The 22,074-nt window shown below is 30.6% G+C and overlaps 4 protein-coding genes across 8 annotated transcripts; 2 read left to right on the top strand and 2 right to left on the bottom strand.

Annotated features, from left to right (window-relative positions):
• Positions 1-599: 599 nt before the first annotated feature.
• LOC124835608 (zinc finger (C2H2 type) family protein) lies at positions 600-2,688 on the top strand. Its single transcript, XM_047310575.2, has one exon. It carries the CDS (start codon positions 1,327-1,329, stop codon positions 2,470-2,472), a length of 1,146 nt encoding a protein of 381 aa, XP_047166531.1. The 5' UTR covers positions 600-1,326; the 3' UTR covers positions 2,473-2,688.
• Positions 2,689-5,138: 2,450 nt separating this feature from the next.
• Positions 5,139-9,102, bottom strand: LOC124835611 (GDP-mannose transporter GONST2-like). 5 transcript variants are annotated; one of them, XM_047310579.2, is made up of 10 exons: positions 8,381-9,102; positions 7,920-8,116; positions 7,425-7,635; positions 7,093-7,232; positions 6,803-6,932; positions 6,211-6,309; positions 5,895-6,049; positions 5,699-5,815; positions 5,440-5,537; positions 5,139-5,343 (listed from the first exon to the last, which is right to left on the bottom strand). In XM_047310579.2, the coding sequence occupies exons 2-10, from the start codon at positions 8,105-8,107 to the stop codon at positions 5,300-5,302; spliced, it is 1,182 nt and encodes a 393-aa protein (XP_047166535.1). In that variant the 5' UTR covers positions 8,108-8,116; positions 8,381-9,102; the 3' UTR covers positions 5,139-5,299. The 5 variants fall into 5 exon arrangements, with proteins under 5 accessions (XP_047166535.1, XP_047166534.1, XP_087971252.1 ...); XM_047310578.2 differs by having other exon boundaries at positions 8,701-9,102; XM_088115126.1 differs by having other exon boundaries at positions 8,838-9,102.
• A 3,867-nt stretch (positions 9,103-12,969) lies between these two features.
• On the bottom strand, positions 12,970-15,666 carry LOC124835607 (transcription factor MYB119-like). Its single transcript, XM_047310574.2, has 3 exons — positions 15,251-15,666; positions 15,016-15,142; positions 12,970-13,674 (listed from the first exon to the last, which is right to left on the bottom strand). The coding sequence occupies exons 1-3, from the start codon at positions 15,664-15,666 to the stop codon at positions 12,970-12,972; spliced, it is 1,248 nt and encodes a 415-aa protein (XP_047166530.2).
• A 4,707-nt stretch (positions 15,667-20,373) lies between these two features.
• LOC148198671 (uncharacterized) lies at positions 20,374-21,404 on the top strand. The gene is made up of 2 exons (XM_088092109.1): positions 20,374-20,863; positions 21,185-21,404. Exons 1-2 carry the CDS (start codon positions 20,677-20,679, stop codon positions 21,361-21,363), a joined length of 366 nt encoding a protein of 121 aa, XP_087948235.1. The 5' UTR covers positions 20,374-20,676; the 3' UTR covers positions 21,364-21,404.
• The last annotated feature ends 670 nt before the right edge of the window (positions 21,405-22,074 follow it).

Below are 22,074 nucleotides of genomic sequence, written 5' to 3'. Positions count from 1 at the left end.
CTCGCATGTTTCATAATATTTCATCTTTTTCTTTTATTTAACATTACTCACTCTTCAGTTTTAATTTCTTCAGTTTTTTACAATTTTTCTTTGCGAGTTTATCTTTATTAATGGTACGCAATTACTTATTAATTATCCGATAATTTTAGGTGAAAGATTTAATCGGACCAAATGAAGAAGAATAGTTAAAATAAGGGGAAAAACATGAGCCAATAATTAATGAAAATAGAAAATAAGAAAACTGTTGTGAAATAGTTCATATTTTAATATTGTACTACAATAGGACATCTTCAATTATTTCTTTTTCATGTGCCTAGCTTTACAGACATATTTATTATAGAATTTATTTCCATTGTAGTATAAAAGGGAGTCTTATTGGAAGGTGGCCCTGCTCTACTTTAAACTCCAAGACAGTTTTTTTTTTTAATAATTATGTAAAGTAATTGAGTGAAAGGGTGTATTAATAGTTAATTCCAACCCAAACAATAAATATAATAATTATATTTATGAAGGAATGCAACAAATATATAGTAAAACTTAAAAATCGTGTATAAGATATGATAAGTCAGTCACATTACGAAAAGCATTCAGTGTGTAAATTATGCTTATTCTTTATTTAATTATTGAGCTTATTTAATTATTTAATGCTTGATAATTACTACTGATCCACGTCAATGATTGTTGGCAGAAGAAAACCAGAGGGAAGGTGAGGTAAATCTGAGATAATTTCTTGCTTCATAATTGCTTAACCGTGTAGAAGCAGTGGCACCACAGAATCACTTTCCACCCTGAATTCAAGCTCAAATTAGCAAACCAAACACAGTATATATTATAGATTGAATCACGTACCGTTACTTTCGGTTAAAGCTTATACATCATGAACGCAGCAACACTATATCCTTAGCTTCTTCTTCTTCCATTCCTCATATAATAATCTCTTTCTGGGGCACACCACAGTAAGAAAGAAACAGAGATCAGTGCTTGCTTTGCTTAGTTAACGCTGTGAAGTTGCGTTCCACCTACTCTTTTTAGTCTCTTTATCTTTATTCTTCTTCTGTTCTAACGCCCCCACCCTACACCCCTCTCTCCCATCAACCTTCCTTTGCATTCTTTCTTTCTTTCTTTCTTTTCCTTTCTTCACTTTCCTCCCTTCTTCACCCTAACTCATTTCATCTTCTCCCTATGAAATGATTCACAAACACCACCCCGGTTGCACCATTCACCACCATGCCTACTTAGCCTACACCATCATTCACAATCTCAGAAGCCCCCACAGATTTAGGTAAGTGACCACAAAAGATTCATTCTTTTTCTGCCTTACAACTTATGGCATCATCCATTGCCACCTTCTTCAACAAGTTCCTTTATCTCCTCATCCTCTTGGTCCACCTTGGCTGCTTCATCTTCACCACCACCGCCGGAGGAAAAAAAACGCCACCATCAAAGAAACGCAAAATCTCACCCTCCTCCCCTTCCCACCCAAAATTCAAAACCCACAAAGCCCTGTCCTCTTCTTGGCATTTCATTAAACACCTTCTTTCCACCAAATCCTGCAAAACCCCCAAAACCGCCACCTCCCAATTATCCCCTCAATCTACCGCCCCCACCTCCACAACCTCCGTCTCCCCCGCAGCAGCACACTCCCTCGTTTCACTAACACAACCCGACCCGGACAGAAAACAACCCGGGTCTTGTCCCGAATCCGACATTTCCGCCGACACCAACCTCTTCTTCCCTCTCCGCAACGACATCTTCCCCTGCACCGCCTGCGGCGAGATCTTCCAGAAACCCCACCTCTTGGAAACCCACCAAACCCTTAAACACGCGGTTTCGGACCTATCCGGATCCGACCCAGGTCACAACATCGTCCAGATCATCTTCAAATCGGGTTGGCCTGAATCCAAACCCTCCCCCACCATAACCCGCATCCTCAAGATCCACAACAGCCCAAAGATCCTCGCCAAGTTCGAGGAGTACCGCGAGGTCGTCAAGTCCAAAGCGGCGCGTCACGGATCCCTCACGCGCCGCCGCGACGAGCGCTGCATCGCCGACGGGAACGAGCTCATGCGCTTCCACTGCTCCACGTTTCTGTGCGACTTGGGACACAGTGGGGATTCGTCAATTTGTTCTCAGCAATTTTGTAATATATGTGGAATTATTAAGTCGGGGTTTTCCCCTAAACTCGACGGAATTGCCACGCTGTCCACCAGCTGGCGTGCACACGTGGCTATACCAGATGACGTGGAACGAGAATTCGGCTTCATGAATGTCAAACGGGCCATGCTCGTTTGTAGGGTCATTGCGGGTCGGGTTGGATCCGATTCAGACGACGCCGAAAAAGCTGATGGTGGTTTTGATTCGGTAATGGCGAGGTCAGAGACTGGAGTTTACACGCGGCTTGACGAGGAGGAGTTGTTGGTGTTTAATCCTAGGGCTGTTCTTCCTTGCTTCGTGATTGTGTATACTGTGTGACGTGATGTATTCAATGGCTGTGATGACAATGATTATGTGAGCTCGGTCGATCCAACGTTGGATTGTAATTTTAATTTGGCTAAGTAATTTGTAGTTTTTTTTTTGGTTTTTCATAATCTGGGTTATTATTAGACCCTTGTGCACGAAATTTTGTGCATTAAATTGACACATTATGGTATAGAAATTGAATGTGGTGTATCTAAGACTTTTCGTGAATTCCTCTTGGCTGTGTTATACTAGGTCTTTTTTTTTAATTTTTTTTTCTGTTCTTAGTTAATGACTTTCTTGAATTTGGTATCATCATTGCTTTTCCAAAAGTAAAGTTTGTGAAAATTTTAAGGTTTTACCTGAGCAATTCTTATTTAACTAACGTTCTTTGGTTTGTTTGTTTCGTAGGTTTTGAATGATTCCTAACTTGTCAAAAGTTAAAAAGCGATTTCATGCAGAACAGGATGCCCTAATTTTCCATTCTTGTTTTTATGAATGACTTGTTAGTTTCTTCTGAGAGGGAAAACGCTTCGTTTTGATTAGTTATGTCAACTAGTGGAACGAAGCCATAATTGAAACGTTGATTTTGAAGCATGCAGTGCTGGCGTATTTGTAAGGACTTCCAAGGTTTTTGCTATATGAAGAACATTTAGGTTTGATTTGCTTTCTCAACAACTTCACAATAACAAAGCACGTTGATTTTAAAAAGCTACGTGCATGTTTGGTTTTCGTCTTCTTTTAAGATTTTCGGGACAAAAAGAAAAATTATTTTCGAATATGCATAGAAGAGTTTTATAAGGTTTCGGTAAGTGCATTTATATGTCAATTACTAGTATTATACATTCTTTTACATATAGACGTATGTTATATAGACGTCGGTGACGTTTATATGTCTGACAGGTAGGTGAAAAGTTATTTTATCATCTGCAATCGAACTGTTATCGAATCATCTAATTTCTACTATCACACACAAAATGTTTATACCTTGACGTAAAGAGAGTATGTTGGAAATCTCACATCAACTAGAGATAAAACCAAATTATAATATATAAATGAAGTGCAAATCTCACCTTATAAGTGGACGGAGTTGAGTTAGTCTTAAAAACCTATTTTCTAATAATTATACAGGATAACGTGACACAAACTTTGCAAATAATTACATATTATAAATAATTAGATATCAAATATATTATCAACTAACATAAAACCATTTTAATTTAATTAAAATTTCTCGAATTCGAATACTAAATAATGTTTTCTAGAGAATAAAATTTCTCACTGGGTCGGATAAATAACTAAATATAAAAAGAGCTAAAAGAAATTTCACAACCTAACACCAACAACTACTCTAGAATAATTTAATCTTGTGAAATTATATTCAAACACTTATTTATTTTATTTCTTGTATAATTTATGACATTAGTTAAAGAAAATCAAACACTTTATTTATTGGACCAATTATCTATGAATATAGTGTGGAAAAAGAGGAAAGGTTGTTTTAGACTTTTAGATAAATATTCCCTCTTTTGAAAGTTTGGCAAAGGAAAAAACTAGGAAGTGTATCATGTGATCTTCTGACTTTACTCCCCAACCTAAATTTTATAAATATTTCAAAATTAAAAGTTGTCTGATAACTAGATAATTTTGGAGAAGTATTATATATTTTGATAATATTAACTAATAAAAGAGTTTAATCAATATTGATAACCATTGAAAGCGCCAATTTCATTAAAACATGTATGGTTATTAACAAAAGAAATGTTAACAAAAATAAAACATTTAATGCAAAATCACGTCAAAGAAAACACAAAAATAATTATAAGAATTGCTTTGAACATTCAAGTTCAATAACATCACATGTTCTATAACATCCTTGGAAAACTTGCTCTCAAACACATGGTGAAACTTATGACTAAAAAATTCCCTTAACAATTGTTTTTTTAACATTATAGTTTATTATGTTCTATTTAAAAAAACAATGTTCTATTTCTTAAAATTTAAATTATACCTATTTCTTAAACAAGAGATTAAAAAAAACTGTTTTAAAACATTTATTCTAAATTTGCTTAATTATTAGGATGCAGAAATACATACTGTTCCATTATTTTAGGTGTTTTTTTTTATAGTTTTTATTTTCTAAACTATAAACCTAATTTATGGAGACCAAAAGAGGTAAAAGATTTTTTTTTCTCACACTTATAGCTTTAAATTACTCTGAAAATTTTCATCGATTATTTTCTCTTTTGGCTTCATAGATACTTTTTTTATAGTCGTCTATTCAAAAACTGTCTTTTATTATATCCAAATAAGATTGATTATCTTAAAATAAGTTATCAATAAATTTATCCCAAAACAAAAACTAATTTTTATCATAGTATATTATAACAATATTCAATCATGCTTATAATCAAATTTATGAAATAAATCCATTTCACAACTTTTCCCACCAAAAACTTGATGAAATAGTGGGTTGCGCAATGCAATGATATGATCGCTTGCAATACTTAAACAATTATGGTAGATTTGCTTGAATAGCAAAATCTAATTAACCGCTTTATTCCTTAAATTGGACCGTCCATTATTTTTATTTCACACAATTTATTTACATTTTCGGATGTTTGTCAAAGAATAGCATCAGATCATTACTTCAAGAAAAAGAATAAGAAGAATACATCAAATCAAGAACAAATTACAAAATCTTTTACTGAAATTAACAGGCCATACAATATCTCAAGAATTACAATATGTTTTAATAAAAAATCTATATAGTTATCCTATATTGTATTAATTCTTACACACTTCATATATAGGTTATTGTAACTTGTAAGGTATAATGTTATCAAGATATCTTGGCTCTTGCAAAGAGTACACCAGCAAAAAGACCTGAAAACAGAGTGCAACTTTTTGTTTCAGTAAGATCAAAAGGAAGCAGTCATTACCAAATAAAGAAAAAAGTGAAGTGATTCTTAATGAATTTACCAAACAAAATGCTGAATAAATTTGATACACTGAGAGGAACTTTGAACACCAAAATGCCAGCAATAGAGATTGGAATCTTGTTCAAGGAGCCTACAAGACTGTAAAACACACACAAATTCATTGGACAGAACTCAAATCACAAGAAACTTCTGCAACAGTAAAATTTGGTAAAATGGTAAAGAATTTATCCATAAGAAATCACTGAACATATTCCTGTGCTACATCTCTGCATTATTGAATTTCTACTCCACAAAAGTACCTATAAGTTGTAGGGCCAGTTTGATGCAAGAACCACATTGAGGTGAAGCTGATGGAGAGTCCAATCAGTCCACTGGCTGTTGCAACCACCCAAAACATCGGCAGCTTAATGACGTCGCTGGAAATCCAGAGGAAAACAATGGTGAGGAGGTAAAAGGGATGATTGAATTCTGAAGAAGAGAAACACATTCACTCACGCATGTATTACATAATGCCACTCTCCAAAAAGGAGAATCAAGATGATGGCAAAAGGTAAGGACAATAAATTGTTCAGCAACACCATTGACACCTCTTTAAGAGATCCAGATTTTGTTGACTTTTTTGCTTCATCCATAACCCACCTAAGAGTAAGCTGCCACACAAAGGAAAACAGATAATCAAAGCTTGGATTGAACACAACTGAAATTTGATCCAATGAAGGTTCTCATTCTCAAAACCATCAATCCTGGCATCAAACTGATCACAAGTTTCTTTAAAGAATTTAGACATGAAACAAAGGATAAATAGACGTACTGAATAGCTTGCAGTAAGAACACAGTTGATAATCTGCCAGGCATAACCAACTGTATCAAAGGAGAGATCTGTAATACCGGCACTGACAGCAGAGATAATCTGTATGAATTTTGTATTGAGAAGCAACAAATACTTCAGAAACTAAAATGAGCAATAGCTAATATGACTTATTAGCAATTTAGTGAACAACATGGACTGTTCAAGATAAATCATACAACTTGACCAATTAATGAGACTATCAGCATTTTCTTTTCCATGATTTCTGACATGATGAAGCAGCAAACGTTGTCGAATTAGTCAGACATACAAATGTCAGAACAAAGAGATGTTTCAAACACATTGCATTACCAAGGATTGTTGCACTTGCATCATGAAGTATCCAGCATGTTTCACCTTGATTAAACTAAAACTTACAATTATTTGAACTTACTGCTAGAAGTACATGAAGTTTTCATATAACAAGAATACAAGATGATTTAGTCATCCAATGGAGACAGTAGGTGTTAGAACACATGGTCCTGACCTGTAACTAAACTCAACTTGTCTGAAAATAACAGCACATGAATACGTACGATCTAAGAGTGCCATTTACCATCATAAACATTGCTGTCCAAACTTTGGGATTCTGACGTTTCCGAAATAAATATAATTCTCCAATTGCCGTTAAGATGTTTGTCACGTTCTTGAGAATTGTCACCATGGCAACATTTATGTATTTCAAACTGAAAAGAAAAATGATCCAGAAGACGTAAGTGTAGATAGGAGCCACGATCATTAGCTAACACAGAGAGCAGTGGAGCAACAGCAAGAGAGAACTAGTCCTTTCAAAAGTGTCTTACTAAGCAGGTTCAACATGTTCTTTGATGTTAACAAAGAAAATACCTATACATGCCTGAGACAAGCATGCCAATAAAGACCACATTGACAGGGATCCAGACCCTGATCAGCCTCCAGCTAAGCTTTTCAAGTGCAACTCTACCAGAGAGAGCCAAAAGAACAACAACCAGAGTACTGATAAAGTTCTGCAAAGTATAAGGAAGAATAATGATCACATAACTGCTGATTTTTCATTTACAACAGGCTCCAGGAAAGAAGTTAGGCACGAAGCAGTGAGACTATCGTTATTAAGAATTATAATCTGATAAGAAATTCAGAACCTCTTGCCATCATTTAACACTCTCACTGAGAAAGGAGAAGGATAAAGACCAGCTTACTTGATAAAGCATCAACGATACTCCCGCATTGAAATTATAACCTGATAGAACAATTTTGTTCAACATTATCATGGAGCAAGAAGAAATGCAATAAGCTGCTCCAGATATAAGAGGTCCAGACTTCTTGGCTGATCCAAGCAAATGATGTTTTTCCTCTTCATCAAGACTGACATTATCACTGATTGTAGCCTTATTTGCTTTCAGAAGAAATCTGCTTGTAAAGGTGAATGTATTCCACGTATTACTTAAGCACCACTATTATTTAATAAATCAACAATCATGGTATACAAGGTTAAACATGCACCCAAAATCCCACAATTTAGAACAAGATATTTCAACCACCCAAAAACCAGATCATATATCAGAACAATTGAGTGAGATGAATTCTAAATAACTGATATGAACATGAAGTCTTGTGAGCAAAATTTACAGTGACAGAATAGAAACAAAGCAAATAAAGGAAAATGCACGAATGCATAGAGATTTATTTCACACCTATCATTCAAAGCTCTGCGTTCTGCGTTTGTAGCAAAGTTGTTGATTGACAGGTTTCCTTGTTTGCGAACTGTGTGCATGGCATTAGTCCTTTCGTCTAGTAATTTTTCCGATATCATGCGCCCCCCTAACCCTGGTTCTTCAGGGTCATGCTGATAAATAATGTCTAACTTAAAATCAGACGACATTTCATTAACCTGAACATAGGAAAAAGGTGAAAAAAAAAAGTCAGACAAGATGGAACAGTTACACTTTATGCAAATTCTCGATTAGAGTAACGAGAAAATCACAAATTCAACAAAAAAACTATACAAAAATGTTGAGAAAAGTAACTTCTACACTACAAAAGAATGAAAATCTTGAAAGATGGTTTTAATTGATGTTTCACTCTCTGAACACAATATCTAAATTATAAATACAGTTTAAATCAAATTGGAACAGTTGATTATAGGGGGGAGTACCTGAAAATATTTCCACCAACAAACAATCTACAATGAAGTTCATCGACTAGAAGAGCTATTTCATCTTCCAACACAAATTCATTTCATAGTTAAAAAAAGGATTTCAACCTTAAACCATGCGATGCCCCATGCAATTCTCAATTTCCAATAAAACAGTCACTACCACAGTTTGGAACAAAAGACCACGATGAAATGGAAGCGGCCATCAGCAAATAAATGGGCACCAAAGCAACAAAAATAATGATTACAAAACGAAAACAGCAGCAAAAACAGGGGGAATTCAAAACCTCCAGAAAAAAGAAAACAAGTGGGGTTCTCACTTGTGCACAGGATAACTACCATACGCAGAGTGTCCGCAGTGAGATCATTCAAAAAGATTCAAACATGAACTAAATGACGAATGTCCACATGGAAAAAAAAAGGTGGGAAATTTTCCAGGGGAATGGAGAACCCGCACTTACTACCCAGTTGCGGAAAAAGGGAACTGACGAAGTAAAAGTTGAAACTTTTTGAAGAACACGCAAAGGGAAGAGCAATTAAGGTGATAGTGTGAAGCGGAGGTTCCATGTGGGAGAGAAGCGGTAATGAAGTAGAATAATGGAGATGGAGCGGATTCCCAGGGCTCCCAAGTCAACCTGAATGAAGGTGCCATGAAGATGGCTTGAAGAAGAAGTGAAGTGAGTGAAATGAAAGAAGGGTAAATGGGTTTTCGTATGAATCAATGTAACCATTTCATGGTTTTTCCTTTCTTTAAGGAATACAGACGTGCCAACGTCACATCCACAAACTCTTCAAACCTTAAACTTTTCCATTCTTTGAAATGGACACCTCCAACTTGAATTTTTTTATCAGCAAATAAAATTAATGAAAATTATAATCAAATTAAAAAGAAAATACTATGACTAAATTAAATAACTGAACGAAGATAAAGAGTAAATTAATATTTAAACCTGAAAAAATCACTATTGCTAGCACAGAGACATTCTTAATAAATCATAATAACAACCCGTCTGCATTAAAATACATAGGTAAACATAAAACTAATATATAAATGAGTGCTCAACAAAAACAGTTTGTATTTTTATGCAAGCTATGTAGTCCAAAATGTTGATATTTAGGCATTTCTACCATACTGATTTACAAAACATGATGTATTTATTGGGTTTACGAAAACCTTCCTCCATTGGACAAAACACTCCACAAGATAAGAAAATTATTAAGGTTTAAAGTTAATTACTAATAGTATGATAAATGTTTTTTTCAAACACAAAACTCTATTAACAATAGTTTCATTGACTAATTTTAAGATTAAATTTGGATATTTCCCAATTCTTATTTTTTTTCTGTGAAAACATTCTATAAATTTTAAAAAAATATATATCCAGAATTTATGTTCAAATTTTAATCTTTAATATGTTTTATATAGTTACTAAAGAACCCCGGAAAAATGGAAGTTCCGTTGATATAAACTTTTCTGAACAAAATTAAATTATTAATTAAATCTCTATTAATAACATAATCTGTAATGGGAATAGGTAGCTTTGTCATACTGTAACACATTACATCATATTGTTGATATAATAAATTATACTACTGAAATTTAATTTTATCCAACAGAAAAATTATACCAAAAAATATGATTTTATGACATAGATCTTTTAACTTAAATTCCCTTTTATTAATCTCCTTAGTTTCATTTGTGTACAAATGGATAAATAAACTTTTATAAAATCAAAATTATACATTACTGACACCAAAAGTTTGTTTAAGTTTTCTAAATAAAAATACCACTTTTTCCACTTAAATGAAAATATGACACACATAGGCCCAAATGAATCCACCAGCCCAAAATTCTATTTTTGGGTTCCTTTCTGGGGCTACATTACTGATGGGGATTTCTTTCTGCACACCCATGTTTACTTCTTGCACCTTCCCATTCTTAAGTGAAATGATTTAGATTTTCAAATTCTTTGTACAATTTAAAATATAAATTATATAATTTAGAATTTAAATTTACATTTCATTTCAGATTATACCATTCTATAGATTATGCAATTTAAAATGTAATCTCAAATTATTTTCCAAATTTATATTACAAATTATATAATTTAAAATGTAAGTTTAAATTATAAATTGTATAATTTACCTTTTAGATTTTCTTCCAAATCTATATAACAGATTGTAGGATCCAAAATACAAATTTACATTAAAATTAAAGTATTTGATATTTATTTATTTTTCATTATATTATTGTGTCACCTACTTTATACAAAATTGAATATTCAACTTCTATTAAATTTTTAGTCTTTCTCTTAGTACATACTTTTTAAACTAAACCTACTTTCTCTAGCACTCACCTAATACTTAATAAGTCTAACATTTTTATAATATTTTTACAAAACTAAATCCTGAAATATTTTTATTTATTTTATCACAAGTTATCATCAATATTAATTTATGAAAAAAATAAAGAAAAAAAACTAAAAAAATTTAATATTTAATTTATGTGATGGAAGTATTTACTACACAACACATGTAATTACTATTACAAGAAAAATTGATATTATTGACGGTTAAAATTCGTCGGTAATGCGTAAAATTCGTCAGTAAATTAAAATTATTGACGATAAAAATTCGTCGATAAAACTATTGTCGATTAATTTTATCGATATTTTTTTTCCGTCAGTTTTATCAAAATATTTTTTCATTGGTAGTTATAGGCAAAAAAATTCTGTCAGTAAATCCGTCGGTAATTACCAACAGAAAAATCGTCGATAAATTTATCGATAAATATCGTGATCTATTTTATCTTTTTCCTCCGATCTCCTTCTTCTTCCGCTCTTTTTTTTTTTTATTTTTACTAATACAAAAGATTGAACACATTAAAGGCAATGATAAACTTTGGTGTTGGTCGAACTTAGAGCAAAGCGTGTGGTAATAGTAGTGTGAGGTGGTGGTTGAATGGAGCGGGCCCTTGCTGAATGAAGATGAAGGTGGTTTTGATTTGTAGCTATAATAAAGTGGAAGAGAAGAAAAAGATGATGGAAGATGGAGAAGAAGAAACTCCCTCGCGCAAATGAGGAAGAAATGCGAGAGAGAAAGAGAAAGAGAGAATGTATATCGACAATGTCTCACGTATAGAGAGAAAAAATGAGCGAGAAAATTCTGGTTTATTTTACCGACAGATTTTACAAACGAATTTTTCATTGATATGTGAAATATGCATTATTGACAAATTTTACTAACGAAAAAATCTATCGAGAAGTAAAAAATGAGCAGAAAAATTCTTGCCATTTTTATAATTAAAATATACATTACCGACGAATTTGTCTCGTCGATAATGATTATTTAAAATTTTATAAATAAAATTCGTCGATTTATCGACAAACATATTTCCATCAATAGCATTCCATCGATAATTTCAGAAATTTTTGTATTAATTTATATTTAACTGAACAAACTATGAAACAAATGAGAAAAAACATATTATATATAAATATATATATATATATATATATATATATATATATATATATTAATTAATTATAGATATTCTCTTAAATTTAATTTATATGATCGAGAAAAGGCATGTGTCATTTCACGAATAAACTTTCTTTATTTATCTGCGTGACGTAGTTGTTGTAAATCATAATTAATATATAATGATCTATTACATGAGTTGTTACGTAAGTAAAAGTTGTAATCTTACCTAAAACTTCCATGTCATCACTCCTTTCCAAAAAGTTTGAATTAATTAACATAAAGACATATAGTAAAGAAAATGACTGAATATAAATAAAATTGCATAAACAATAGCTTTAGTTGTAGACAAATCAAACAACACATCAGAATTATTTAATCACCTCCATATAAGTTCTTATCCTAAACTAATTACAGCACAAATGTTGCATTTTTTTAATTATTGAAATTGGCGAAATTTTCAAAAAGTATGAAAATGGATAAGTCATGTATGTCTGGTACGATTTTATTAAGAAAAATCATATAAGTCTGACACAAATTTTGGCTTTTATATCATACACTGAAGCCATGTTAAATTAACACAATTTTTTCATAAGATATGAAAAAATTGACACAATTTACCTATTTTCATATATTTCTTTAAAAAAAATTGACTTATTTCAGTCATCTTGAGAAACAAAATTACACTGATTTCGTGCTGTTGCTTTATCTCTTACTCTTAATAGATTACTAGCTTGATTTATAATTTTATTGTAGGTCTATGATTTGGTGCATCTTAAGTATTCTTATGACAGTTTTTAATGTAGGGAAATAAGATATGTTATTAGTTTATGATAAATTAAAAATGTACTACTTACATAAAAAGAGTTAAATAAAACATTGAATCCATGATTATCTAATGATTTCAATCTTGACACACTCAAACTTGAAAGAAAAAGGATAAACGATGTTGGTAACAAAAAGAAGTTTTTTTAACCCTTAAGAGACAGTATAAAACAGCCAAACAACGTGGCACTATAATATATATTCATAGTAATCCACTATGTACTAACAACATAGTTTATTATTCCAAAATCTACCAAAATATAAAAGCCATAGACTAAACCATCTTAAGTTAAGATGTTCTTACTGTGCAAAAACTGAGAATTAGAAAAAACGAATTCCATGTTCTGGTTGTGAATCCCATTATTGCAGAGAAATGATGAAGCAGCAGTTCCATGAGAGAGACAGACATCAAAACCTATAGGAGTCCTTTTAGAGAGGAAAAGACTCTCATCAAAGGACATTTGTGAGTTTGAATGAACAACAGATCCTGATTGAGTGAGTTCAGTGAGAAACTGACTATTGTTACTGCTTTGATGATGATAACCATTAAAGCCTGCAGAAGAGTTGTTCAAAGTTTTGGTCTGCTTAACAGATTCAGCAATGACATTGTTTTCATCGAAAAATTGTTGCATGAAGGAAATCTCATCATCATAGGACTCAGACATTAGTGAGAAATTGCTGCTGTTGGTGGCAATATCAGATAACTGTTGTGATGCTGATGTTTGTTCCACAGAGGGATTTGAAGTGTTGCTGAGAGACAGACTTTTGATGTAGTCTTGCAGAATAGAGGACAATGGCTTTCCATTTCCCATTCCTGCTCTTTTGTTCTTTCTTCTTGAGTTTTGTCTCCTCTTTGTGGCATTCCAATGGTTTTTTATTGCATTTTCGGTTCTTCCTTTTATCTGTTTAGCAATTTCTGCCCATCGATTTCCAAACTCTGCATGATATTTTACTAAGATTTTTTCTTCTTCTTCACTCCAAGCATCTTTCTGTAATATCAAATACACACAAAAATTATAGTTTAAAAATTGTACGATACAAAAATAAATTTATATTAGATAAATAAAAGATAGTCCGAATAAAAATTATTTTCTACAGAATTTAAAAAATAAAAGCTAATTATATTTGCTCATTTTCATGAAATCTTTATTCTCAAAAAATGTATAAATATTGGTTTTATAGAAGCGGTTTAAAATTACTTTATATTGTAATCATATTTGCACATTTAGAATTTTATTATTTTAAAAAGTTGAAATTAATATATATATATATATATATATATATATAGAATTTGTTTAAACTTAAAAATAAAGGAAATTTTAAAAAATAAATATGCAAAATAAGTGATTTTTATTAATGTAGAAATTATTTATGTTTATAATTGTATTTTTTTTTGTTTTATAAGCTTACTTTGATAAATTATTAAAAATAATTTATATATTTATAAAAGGGTTTTTAATTTATAAATTTTTAGTTTAAACATTAAAATAAGTAAATAAACAGTTAAAAGGGAGATTTTTCCTCAAAAATAATCATAAAAAATAATTAAATAATTAATTGTTTTTTCTATATAAATAGTGCTAATATAATATAAATATTTTCATATTTAAATTAAATAAAAAATAGTCAGAGTACTATTTAAACTAATTAATATTTTAACTTAATAAGAGAAGTTTTTGATATTATTAGAAATAAAATTATCAAATTATTAAAAGCAGTATTAAAAGCAGTATTAGGTAATCTTAATCATAGAAGTTTCAAAATTATTAAGAATAAAATTAAGTTAATAAGTAAGTGTTGTGACTTAATCATAGGAGTTTTTACTATTATTAAGAATAAAGTTATCGAAATGTTAGAAGCAATAATGCTATAATTTTAGGAAATTTTATGAGACAAACATTGACCGAAACAGGAATATATGAATGCCTAATCCAACCAGTTTTAATCTTTATCCATGTTTATACGCATACAGAAAAGGAAACATATGGAAAGTGATCCATTTGAAAATTCGAAATAAACCTGGAAAAAACTGAATCTATGCCTAGATACTTCATCATTAACACATCATATGTTGAAAATTTCTTGTTTTTCTTTTTATCAACTTGAAAAACCCTTGTTAGACAGACTAATTTTGAGGTTTCTTTTGTTCTAAAAAAACCAGAGAAATATACACTGAAGCTGATCGTTCAAATAACATAACCCTAGGGCATGGTTTTTTTCTCACTTCTTCTAAGATTAAACTTTCTTAAAATACACAATGGAAATAAGTAAAAATTATAAAACAAATAGCATAAAAATTAGCAGGAAGATCAAGCGACTGATTGACATACCTTAATATCAGGACGCAGATGATTATGCCATCTCTCTCTACACTGCTTCCCAGCTCTTCCATCCAACTTTTCTGCTATCTGAGACCATTTTCCTGTACCATGTTGCTTCACCAACTTTAGCAGTTTCCTTTGATCACAGCAATAACAAACAACATATCAGAAAACAGTTGATAAATGAAAAGGATGCAGAAAAGGATGCAGAAAAGGGTATTGATTATTCTCATGATTTATCAACCTGTCTTCTTCTTCAGTCCACTGGCCTTTGATCCAAGGTACAGAAGACCCTTCCTTAGGTTTTCGTCCCACCCCTTTTCTGTTCTTTCCCGACACAAGCAAATCTTCTTTCAAACACAGTGGAGGTACTTGTTGTGTCCAATTCAGACCTTCCACTTCATTTGCTAAAAGCTTTTCAACAAAGTTCACTTCCCTACCACCATTATGCCAAAAAATGTTGTAGTTTGAGCCACCAAAACCATCCAAAACACTTGCATGGATATTGTTTGCAACATTCTGTGGCTGTTGCTGAGAGGAATGGCTCTGTTGTCCCCACAAAAACCTCTCTATGGCTGTCAAAGGAGGACCAACAGAAGACTTTGAAGGGTTAGATCCATTAACTGGAATAATGGCACCACCTCCTCCTATGTCTTTCATGAAAGATATATAATGGAGAAAGATATCAGAAAGATATCAGAAAGGGAAAGAACTTTGTTTATGGTAAGGTCTTAAGGGATTTTGTGAGGGGACAAAATGGTGGATAAACGATGGTTATTATATTATACACATTTGCATGGATTAGAAAACAAGGTTTATGCACTATTTATTCAAAAATTACGAGTTAGAGATGGTGTAACTCCTCGACTTCCATTGGACTAAGGAAGAATCTGCTGTATTAACTTAACCTTTTATTTCACTTTATAATGTGTTTTAATTCTAGATTCACTTTTGAATTTTTCTACAAATTTGGCTTATGAAAAGTTGTTGAATAGGTGTAATTGATATTAAAATGTTACTTAATATTCTTAATGGGCTAATTAATTGCGATAATGGCATAATTAGAGTTAATTTTCGATTTAAGTCATTATTCTTCTTACATATTATATATTTAAAATCATTAAAGGCTGTAAATTTTTGTTTACATTTTTTTTTCGGAATTTTCTTGTTCAAAATAACTAGGAATATGGTTTGCGCACAAGAATTCTTTGGGTATATTGCAAATGGTGACATTCTTAGAGTAGATTGAGTTATGTAATTTGTAAATTTTAGTGAACACGTATATGAACAGACTCAAGTATATTCTGAATTTTGTTTTCAAAAATTTATTCTCTTTTGAGTTCTTTTTCAATTTATATGTTTGACATAATAATTTAGAAATTAAAAATAATAGAAAGTAAAACGTAGGGTACATATTTTCTTTTTGTCAAGGGTTTTTTTTTCAAATTATCCAGCCTAATATATTTATGTTTATTCAATTCACATTGAAGAAAAGTATTGAGATTCAAGAGGAAATAAAACATTGAGAAATGCGAACATATCTTCCTTGTCATGTGGAAGTGAAATGTATATGATCAAGTACTTGTGTAAAATAAGTTTGGTTATGTGTATAACTTTTAGGGTATTTTTAATAAAATTAGTTGAAAAAGGTAGATGAAAGTTTAAAAAAAATAAAGTTAAAATAGTATTTGATAAAATTAGTTAAAAGTTTAAAATATTTTAGTAAAAATAAAAACAAATAATTGAATAATATATGTGTGTTTCGTCTAAATTATGTTAAAACTATAACATGAGCAATATGTAAAAAATTGTTAAAAAAAGTCACCTTACTAAACGTAAATGAAATAATTTTATCTACCAATTCCATTTTTGTTTCATCTATAATCGAGATCAAATATTCTATACCCTTTGTAAATTACGAATTATCTTTATAATCTTTTAACAAAGTAAATTGAAATTACTTATTTCCTTTTTATTTTTTGAATATTTACATCTAAATTAAATTAAAAAGATAACTATGACGAATTAGTTAAAGATAAATAATAGTCGGCTTAAATATACTTTTAATCACTTAACATTTAAACTGAGGTTACTACTTTCTTTTTATCATTTAATTACAAATTTTATTTTTAAGTCCTTCAATTTTTTTAAACCTTATTTTTGGTCTATAAGGTTAAAATGAAAATATTTCGAAAGTTATATTAAATTTTTGTTATCTCTCACATTATTTAGAAGAAATATATTTGGTTTGTATATTCATAAAAAGGATAAGATTTTGTCTGTTTGAAAATTTCACATTAAGTAATAATACAGTCAAATTATAATATGTAGACAAATATATATAAATCCCATTTTAATAAATTAATTTTAAATATTAAATTAATATTATTTCTTAAGGTGAAGAGATATATTAAAAATTTAACATCAATTAAAAATATAATCAAATTATATATATATATATATATTCAATACTTCTTTTTATCTCTTACCTATCTCTCTCCATCCAAAAAATGACAATTTATTCAGAACAAGCTGAGGGATCTCCACTCACCATTAATCGTAGTTGAAGCATTAAGTAAACATCACTATTCCTAGAGAATAAAAATAATACGAATTTTTAATCGGAGGATTAGAAGAAGTTATATCTATAATTTAAAAGACTAGAAGATAAATAGATCTTTAATTAATTTTTAAAAGTTTCCATTCATTCAATCGAATAAAAAAAAATATATTAAATGTACCACTATTTGTCACATAATTGTTTTTGTGTAGTCTAATAAACTAAAATTATATTTAGAAAAATCTAAAGAACAATATATATATATATATATATATATATATATATATATATATATATTTGGAAGAAATAAATATAGACGGTTAAAAGCATGTTCAGAATATAATTGATTAGAACTACCTAAAACATAGTTCTTGAATACTTTTTTTTTAATTTCAATAAATTAAATATATATATATATATATATATATATATATATATATATATATATCTAGTTTTCAGATTATCAGCCCAAACGTATTTAGTTATTGAACTTAAATATTACAAAGTTTTTAAGACTATAAAATTGAAGAAAGTAATGAATAATTAAAGGATTAATAACCAAAATTATGGAAAAAATCATTTATCAAAATTACTATTTTTTCAAAATATAGAAACCGAAATTATGATTAAATATTTTTGCTATTAATTTCTGATATATTATTTTATTTTTCAGAAAACAGCGTATAGTTTTAAATGGTTAATTGAATTACAGGGCTTTCCTGATATAAAAATGATCACTTGCAAAGTGTTTAGCAAGACTCATAGTCCAACTATGTAGCTTCTAATAAATTCTCCATGTTTCTCTCTTCTTTTATATTTAAATATCATTGTAATCTTTTTTTCCATTTATATTTATAAGAATTATGTGAATTCTTTAAAAAAAACTTTTGAATTCTTTAAATGGTTGATTGAATTTTTATATTTATAAGAAAATTTGTGAACTCTTTAAATAAAAATTATTGCAATAAATATTAAAAAAAATTCTTATTTTATTTATTTTCTTTTTCTTAAGGATAAAAAAATAATAAAGTGTAGTACTTAAAAATCGTGACAATTTTATTATTTAAAAAGTTATATTATAAATAAAATTTCTATTAAATGAGTTTAATTATATGAAAACTATCATCTTTCTAAAATCTTTTTCTAAAAATTTATCTGTCTTTTCTTTAAATATCTGAACTCATTTTTTTGTCTTTTTGAAGATCAAATACCTTAGGAATAATACTACACATTTAACATATCATAATTCAAAATAGAGTAAATTCACTTTTTATTCTTTTTTGAGTTAGGATAATATTTTAAGTTGCATGTGGTTATTTAGTCCATGCATATATGATTTAAAATAGTTTAAGGTGAATCTTTATTTACTTGTGATCATGAGGATGTGTTCTAATATTTGACAAGGGTTTTCTTTATGTAGTTAGAACATTCTATGAGAACTCAAGTTTTAGGAACAACTTTTGCGTAAAGGTTATTTTCTACACTAGGTAAAGAAAGCTAGTTAGATTTAAATATTAATGCTATGTCATGAAATTGAATTGTGTGATTGTAGAAGGCTATTCATTCACTAAGTGAGAATTTTATTTATGAATTTGTAAATATAATCTTTAAATGTGGAATGTGAATGTAGTGATGTGCAAAGTATGTGTTGATGACAAAGATCGTAATAAGATTATCCTGACTCTACTAGTATTGGACTCATATAGAGGAAGATACCTAGTTGTAAGAGTCGAAGGAGATTAATATCTAAAGTTTTGGTGTATTTATAGAATTTACCATGTCATACCCTAACATTTGAAGCTTGGAGCATGATGTATAAACTGTGAAAGGATGGATGATTATTATGAAATGATTTCAATTTTTTAACTAGTATGATTTAAATAAATTGTAGCTTATCATGTGTTGTTTATTGTGGTTGTGGTATTCAATTGCAATGTTTGTGTTTTTCATGAGAGTACAGGATAATGCAATGGCAAGAGAGGATGAACATTGAGGCTTCCTTGAGTGTGAGAAGTTACTATATGTAGTCTTTAGCTTAGATGTATATATAATTATATTTTGTAATTGAGTTATCTTACACTAACACAAAAAATTGTCTTTAACATCAAATGATCTATGTCTGAATAAAAACAATAAACATAAAAAATGTGTAATGATACTTTTTGTAAATAAGTAAAACGATTTTACATCATATCATTTATGGACTGACATAAACAAGATAATTTAAGTCAAAGTGTTCAATTACATCCACATGTTCTCTCCTTATTTTCATTTGTGAGAAAACATGTTGAAATGCTTCCAACTTAGGACTTCATCTCTGGTGAATGGTGGTGATTTGATGGTATCTTTTGAACAAGTCTTCTCGTTTAGTGATGGATGGGAAGTATTTCTACCCAATTGGTTTCATCATTGAGATTTGTATACTAAAGTTTCTATTTGTATTTGTAACTTGAAACGTAAACATAAAACAAAGAAGAAAAACTCTAAACACTTAGAAAACAAAGACAAATAATAAGAAAATATTATTTTGAAAAGTTAAAAGTATAAAAGAGAGAAAAGATGAAAGCTTTATAAAACAAAGAATACCTATATGATTGAAGTCACTAGCACACTAAGCTATTTTTAGGAAGGAAAAGGTTTATTCGACAACAGATTTTTGACAATAATTTGACAACGATACGTGTGACATTATCATTGGTTGTTTTTATCAAATTTTTTTAAAAGTTTCATTTTGTCTTCGAGGGCATCTTTGGAAAGATGGTTCAGAATGTACTTTTCACTTTTTGAAACAATACTCAAAAGAAAAACCTATTCCTCTCTTCGAAACTCTCTCACCGCCTTCGACATTCCTCATTCGAATCTCCGCCACCGAAGTAAAGTACTGTGTTTATTCACTGTTGTTCGTTCGTTGCTTGGATCCACCGTTGTCTCCGGAGGAAGTCGTGTGGCCTTCTACTTTTTCGTTTCTGGGTAACACAAAAGAAGAAGACCTTGGTTTCCGAGGGTGTTTGTTGTCACTGTTCATCGCTGCAAAGTTGCAATATTTTGGCTGATTCAGCGTTTCAGATGGCTTTTGGTGGTTGATTCTCCTACCAAGTTGAGAATTTGAGATGAGCAGCCAAAAGGGTCGTCATGAAGAAGAGATGGGCACCTCAGAAACCACCGGGAAAGTGGTTGTGGTTGCAGTTAAAGCTTCCAGAGATATCTCAAGGACTGCTCTGGTGTGGGCTTTGACTCATGTTGTTCAACCAGGGGATTGCATTAAGCTGTTGGTGGTCATTCCGGCTCTTTCTTCAAGTATTGCTTACTTTTCTTCATTCTCTCTCTCTTTTTTTCCTTTTAATTTATATATGATTGGTTTGGCTCTTTCTTAGTTACATTACTCAGTTTAGTTTCACATTAATGGCTTTATAAAACTGAGTTAAAGAAAAAGTAAACTAGAAGATGAATACAAAGAATGAGGCACTGGTTGGCACATTCTACGCAATTCTGTTTTGAACCTTCAAATATGTAAGGCTTTAGGACCTCGACGTTGCTAGAGATCTGAACAATCCAGAAACCTGTTCTACTCATTCTTGTATCGAGGTTCGTAACTGACTACAATTTCTGCATTTGCAGGCAAGAGGGTATGGGCATTTTCAAGATTTACCACTGACTGTGCCTCCAGTAATTGGAGATCCAGTTTAGGAACTGCTTCAGATCAGAAAGTAGTTATAACAAAATCCTGTTCTCAGTTAGTGCTTCAACTCCATGATTTTTACGATCCAGAGAAGGTTGGGACATACATAACATTGTAATAGCTTCCATATATGCATATTCTTTCTTGCTTTCTTTATGTCTAGTGTTCGGTTTTCCTAAACTGTCAAACAATTTACACATATAAAGATCAGAGTGAAGATTCTTTCTGGTTCTTCATGTGGAGGTGTGGCCGCTGAGGCCAAGAGAGTTGAGTCAAGCTGGGTTATATTGGACAAGTAATTTTTAACTTTCTTTGTTAAAGGCTGCGTTGTTGCTTGATACATCTGTGAAGTTTTCCCAATTACTCATACACCGAAGATGATTGTCTATTTGCAGAAAGTTGAAGCATGAAAAGAAATATTGCATGGAGCAGCTGCATTGCAATATTGCATGGATGGTGATTTCTCAAAGCATGAAGACAACGTGCAGAGATCCAGCGACAAGACTTTGGCAACTGCATATGAAGCTTTGCTTCAGAAATTCTCAAAGTTGGATGAAGATCCTATACTAGGAATGCTTAACTGTAAAATTGATGTGAACTTGAGCAAAAGTGTTAGAGAAGCAATTTCACTAGCTAAAGGTTCACCTCCTAGATTTTATAGGTTTTCAATTATATGTTGCAACACTTAGGATTTTATAGGTTTTCAATTATATGTTTATTAGTTGCCTAGATATTTACATTGTATGAGCCTTGTACATGTTTTTTGTAAACAAAAGATTATGATTATAAATGTTGGGCAATATGTACTGATAATATATTATATAAATAA

This window comes from Vigna umbellata, chromosome 5, assembly GCF_029865625.1.
Source record: "Vigna umbellata cultivar VRB3 chromosome 5, Vumbellata_1.0, whole genome shotgun sequence".
In the NCBI taxonomy this organism is placed as follows: Eukaryota; Viridiplantae; Streptophyta; class Magnoliopsida; order Fabales; family Fabaceae; genus Vigna; species Vigna umbellata.
Note: the sequence above shows the minus strand (reverse complement) of the source record. Positions and strands in the feature narration are given on the sequence as shown.

Excerpts from the sequence above, each read along its gene's own strand:
- LOC124835608 (XM_047310575.2), top strand. The coding sequence starts at position 1,327 with ATGGCATCATCCATTGCCACCTTCTTCAACAAGTTCCTTTATCTCCTC.
- LOC124835611 (XM_047310579.2), bottom strand. The coding sequence starts at position 8,107 with ATGTCGTCTGATTTTAAGTTAGACATTATTTATCAGCATGACCCTGAA. Across the intron at positions 7,636-7,919 it reads CGCAGAGCTTTGAATGATAG|ATTTCTTCTGAAAGCAAATA; the intron begins GTGTGAAATAAA and ends CTTTACAAGCAG. Across the intron at positions 5,816-5,894 it reads TGGCATTATGTAATACATGC|CGACGTCATTAAGCTGCCGA; the intron begins GTGAGTGAATGT and ends CTGGATTTCCAG.
- LOC124835607 (XM_047310574.2), bottom strand. The coding sequence starts at position 15,666 with ATGAAAGACATAGGAGGAGGTGGTGCCATTATTCCAGTTAATGGATCT. Across the intron at positions 15,143-15,250 it reads TGGACTGAAGAAGAAGACAG|GAAACTGCTAAAGTTGGTGA; the intron begins GTTGATAAATCA and ends CTGTGATCAAAG. Across the intron at positions 13,675-15,015 it reads ATCTGCGTCCTGATATTAAG|AAAGATGCTTGGAGTGAAGA; the intron begins GTATGTCAATCA and ends TTGATATTACAG.
- LOC148198671 (XM_088092109.1), top strand. The coding sequence starts at position 20,677 with ATGAGCAGCCAAAAGGGTCGTCATGAAGAAGAGATGGGCACCTCAGAA. Across the intron at positions 20,864-21,184 it reads CATTCCGGCTCTTTCTTCAA|GCAAGAGGGTATGGGCATTT; the intron begins GTATTGCTTACT and ends CTGCATTTGCAG.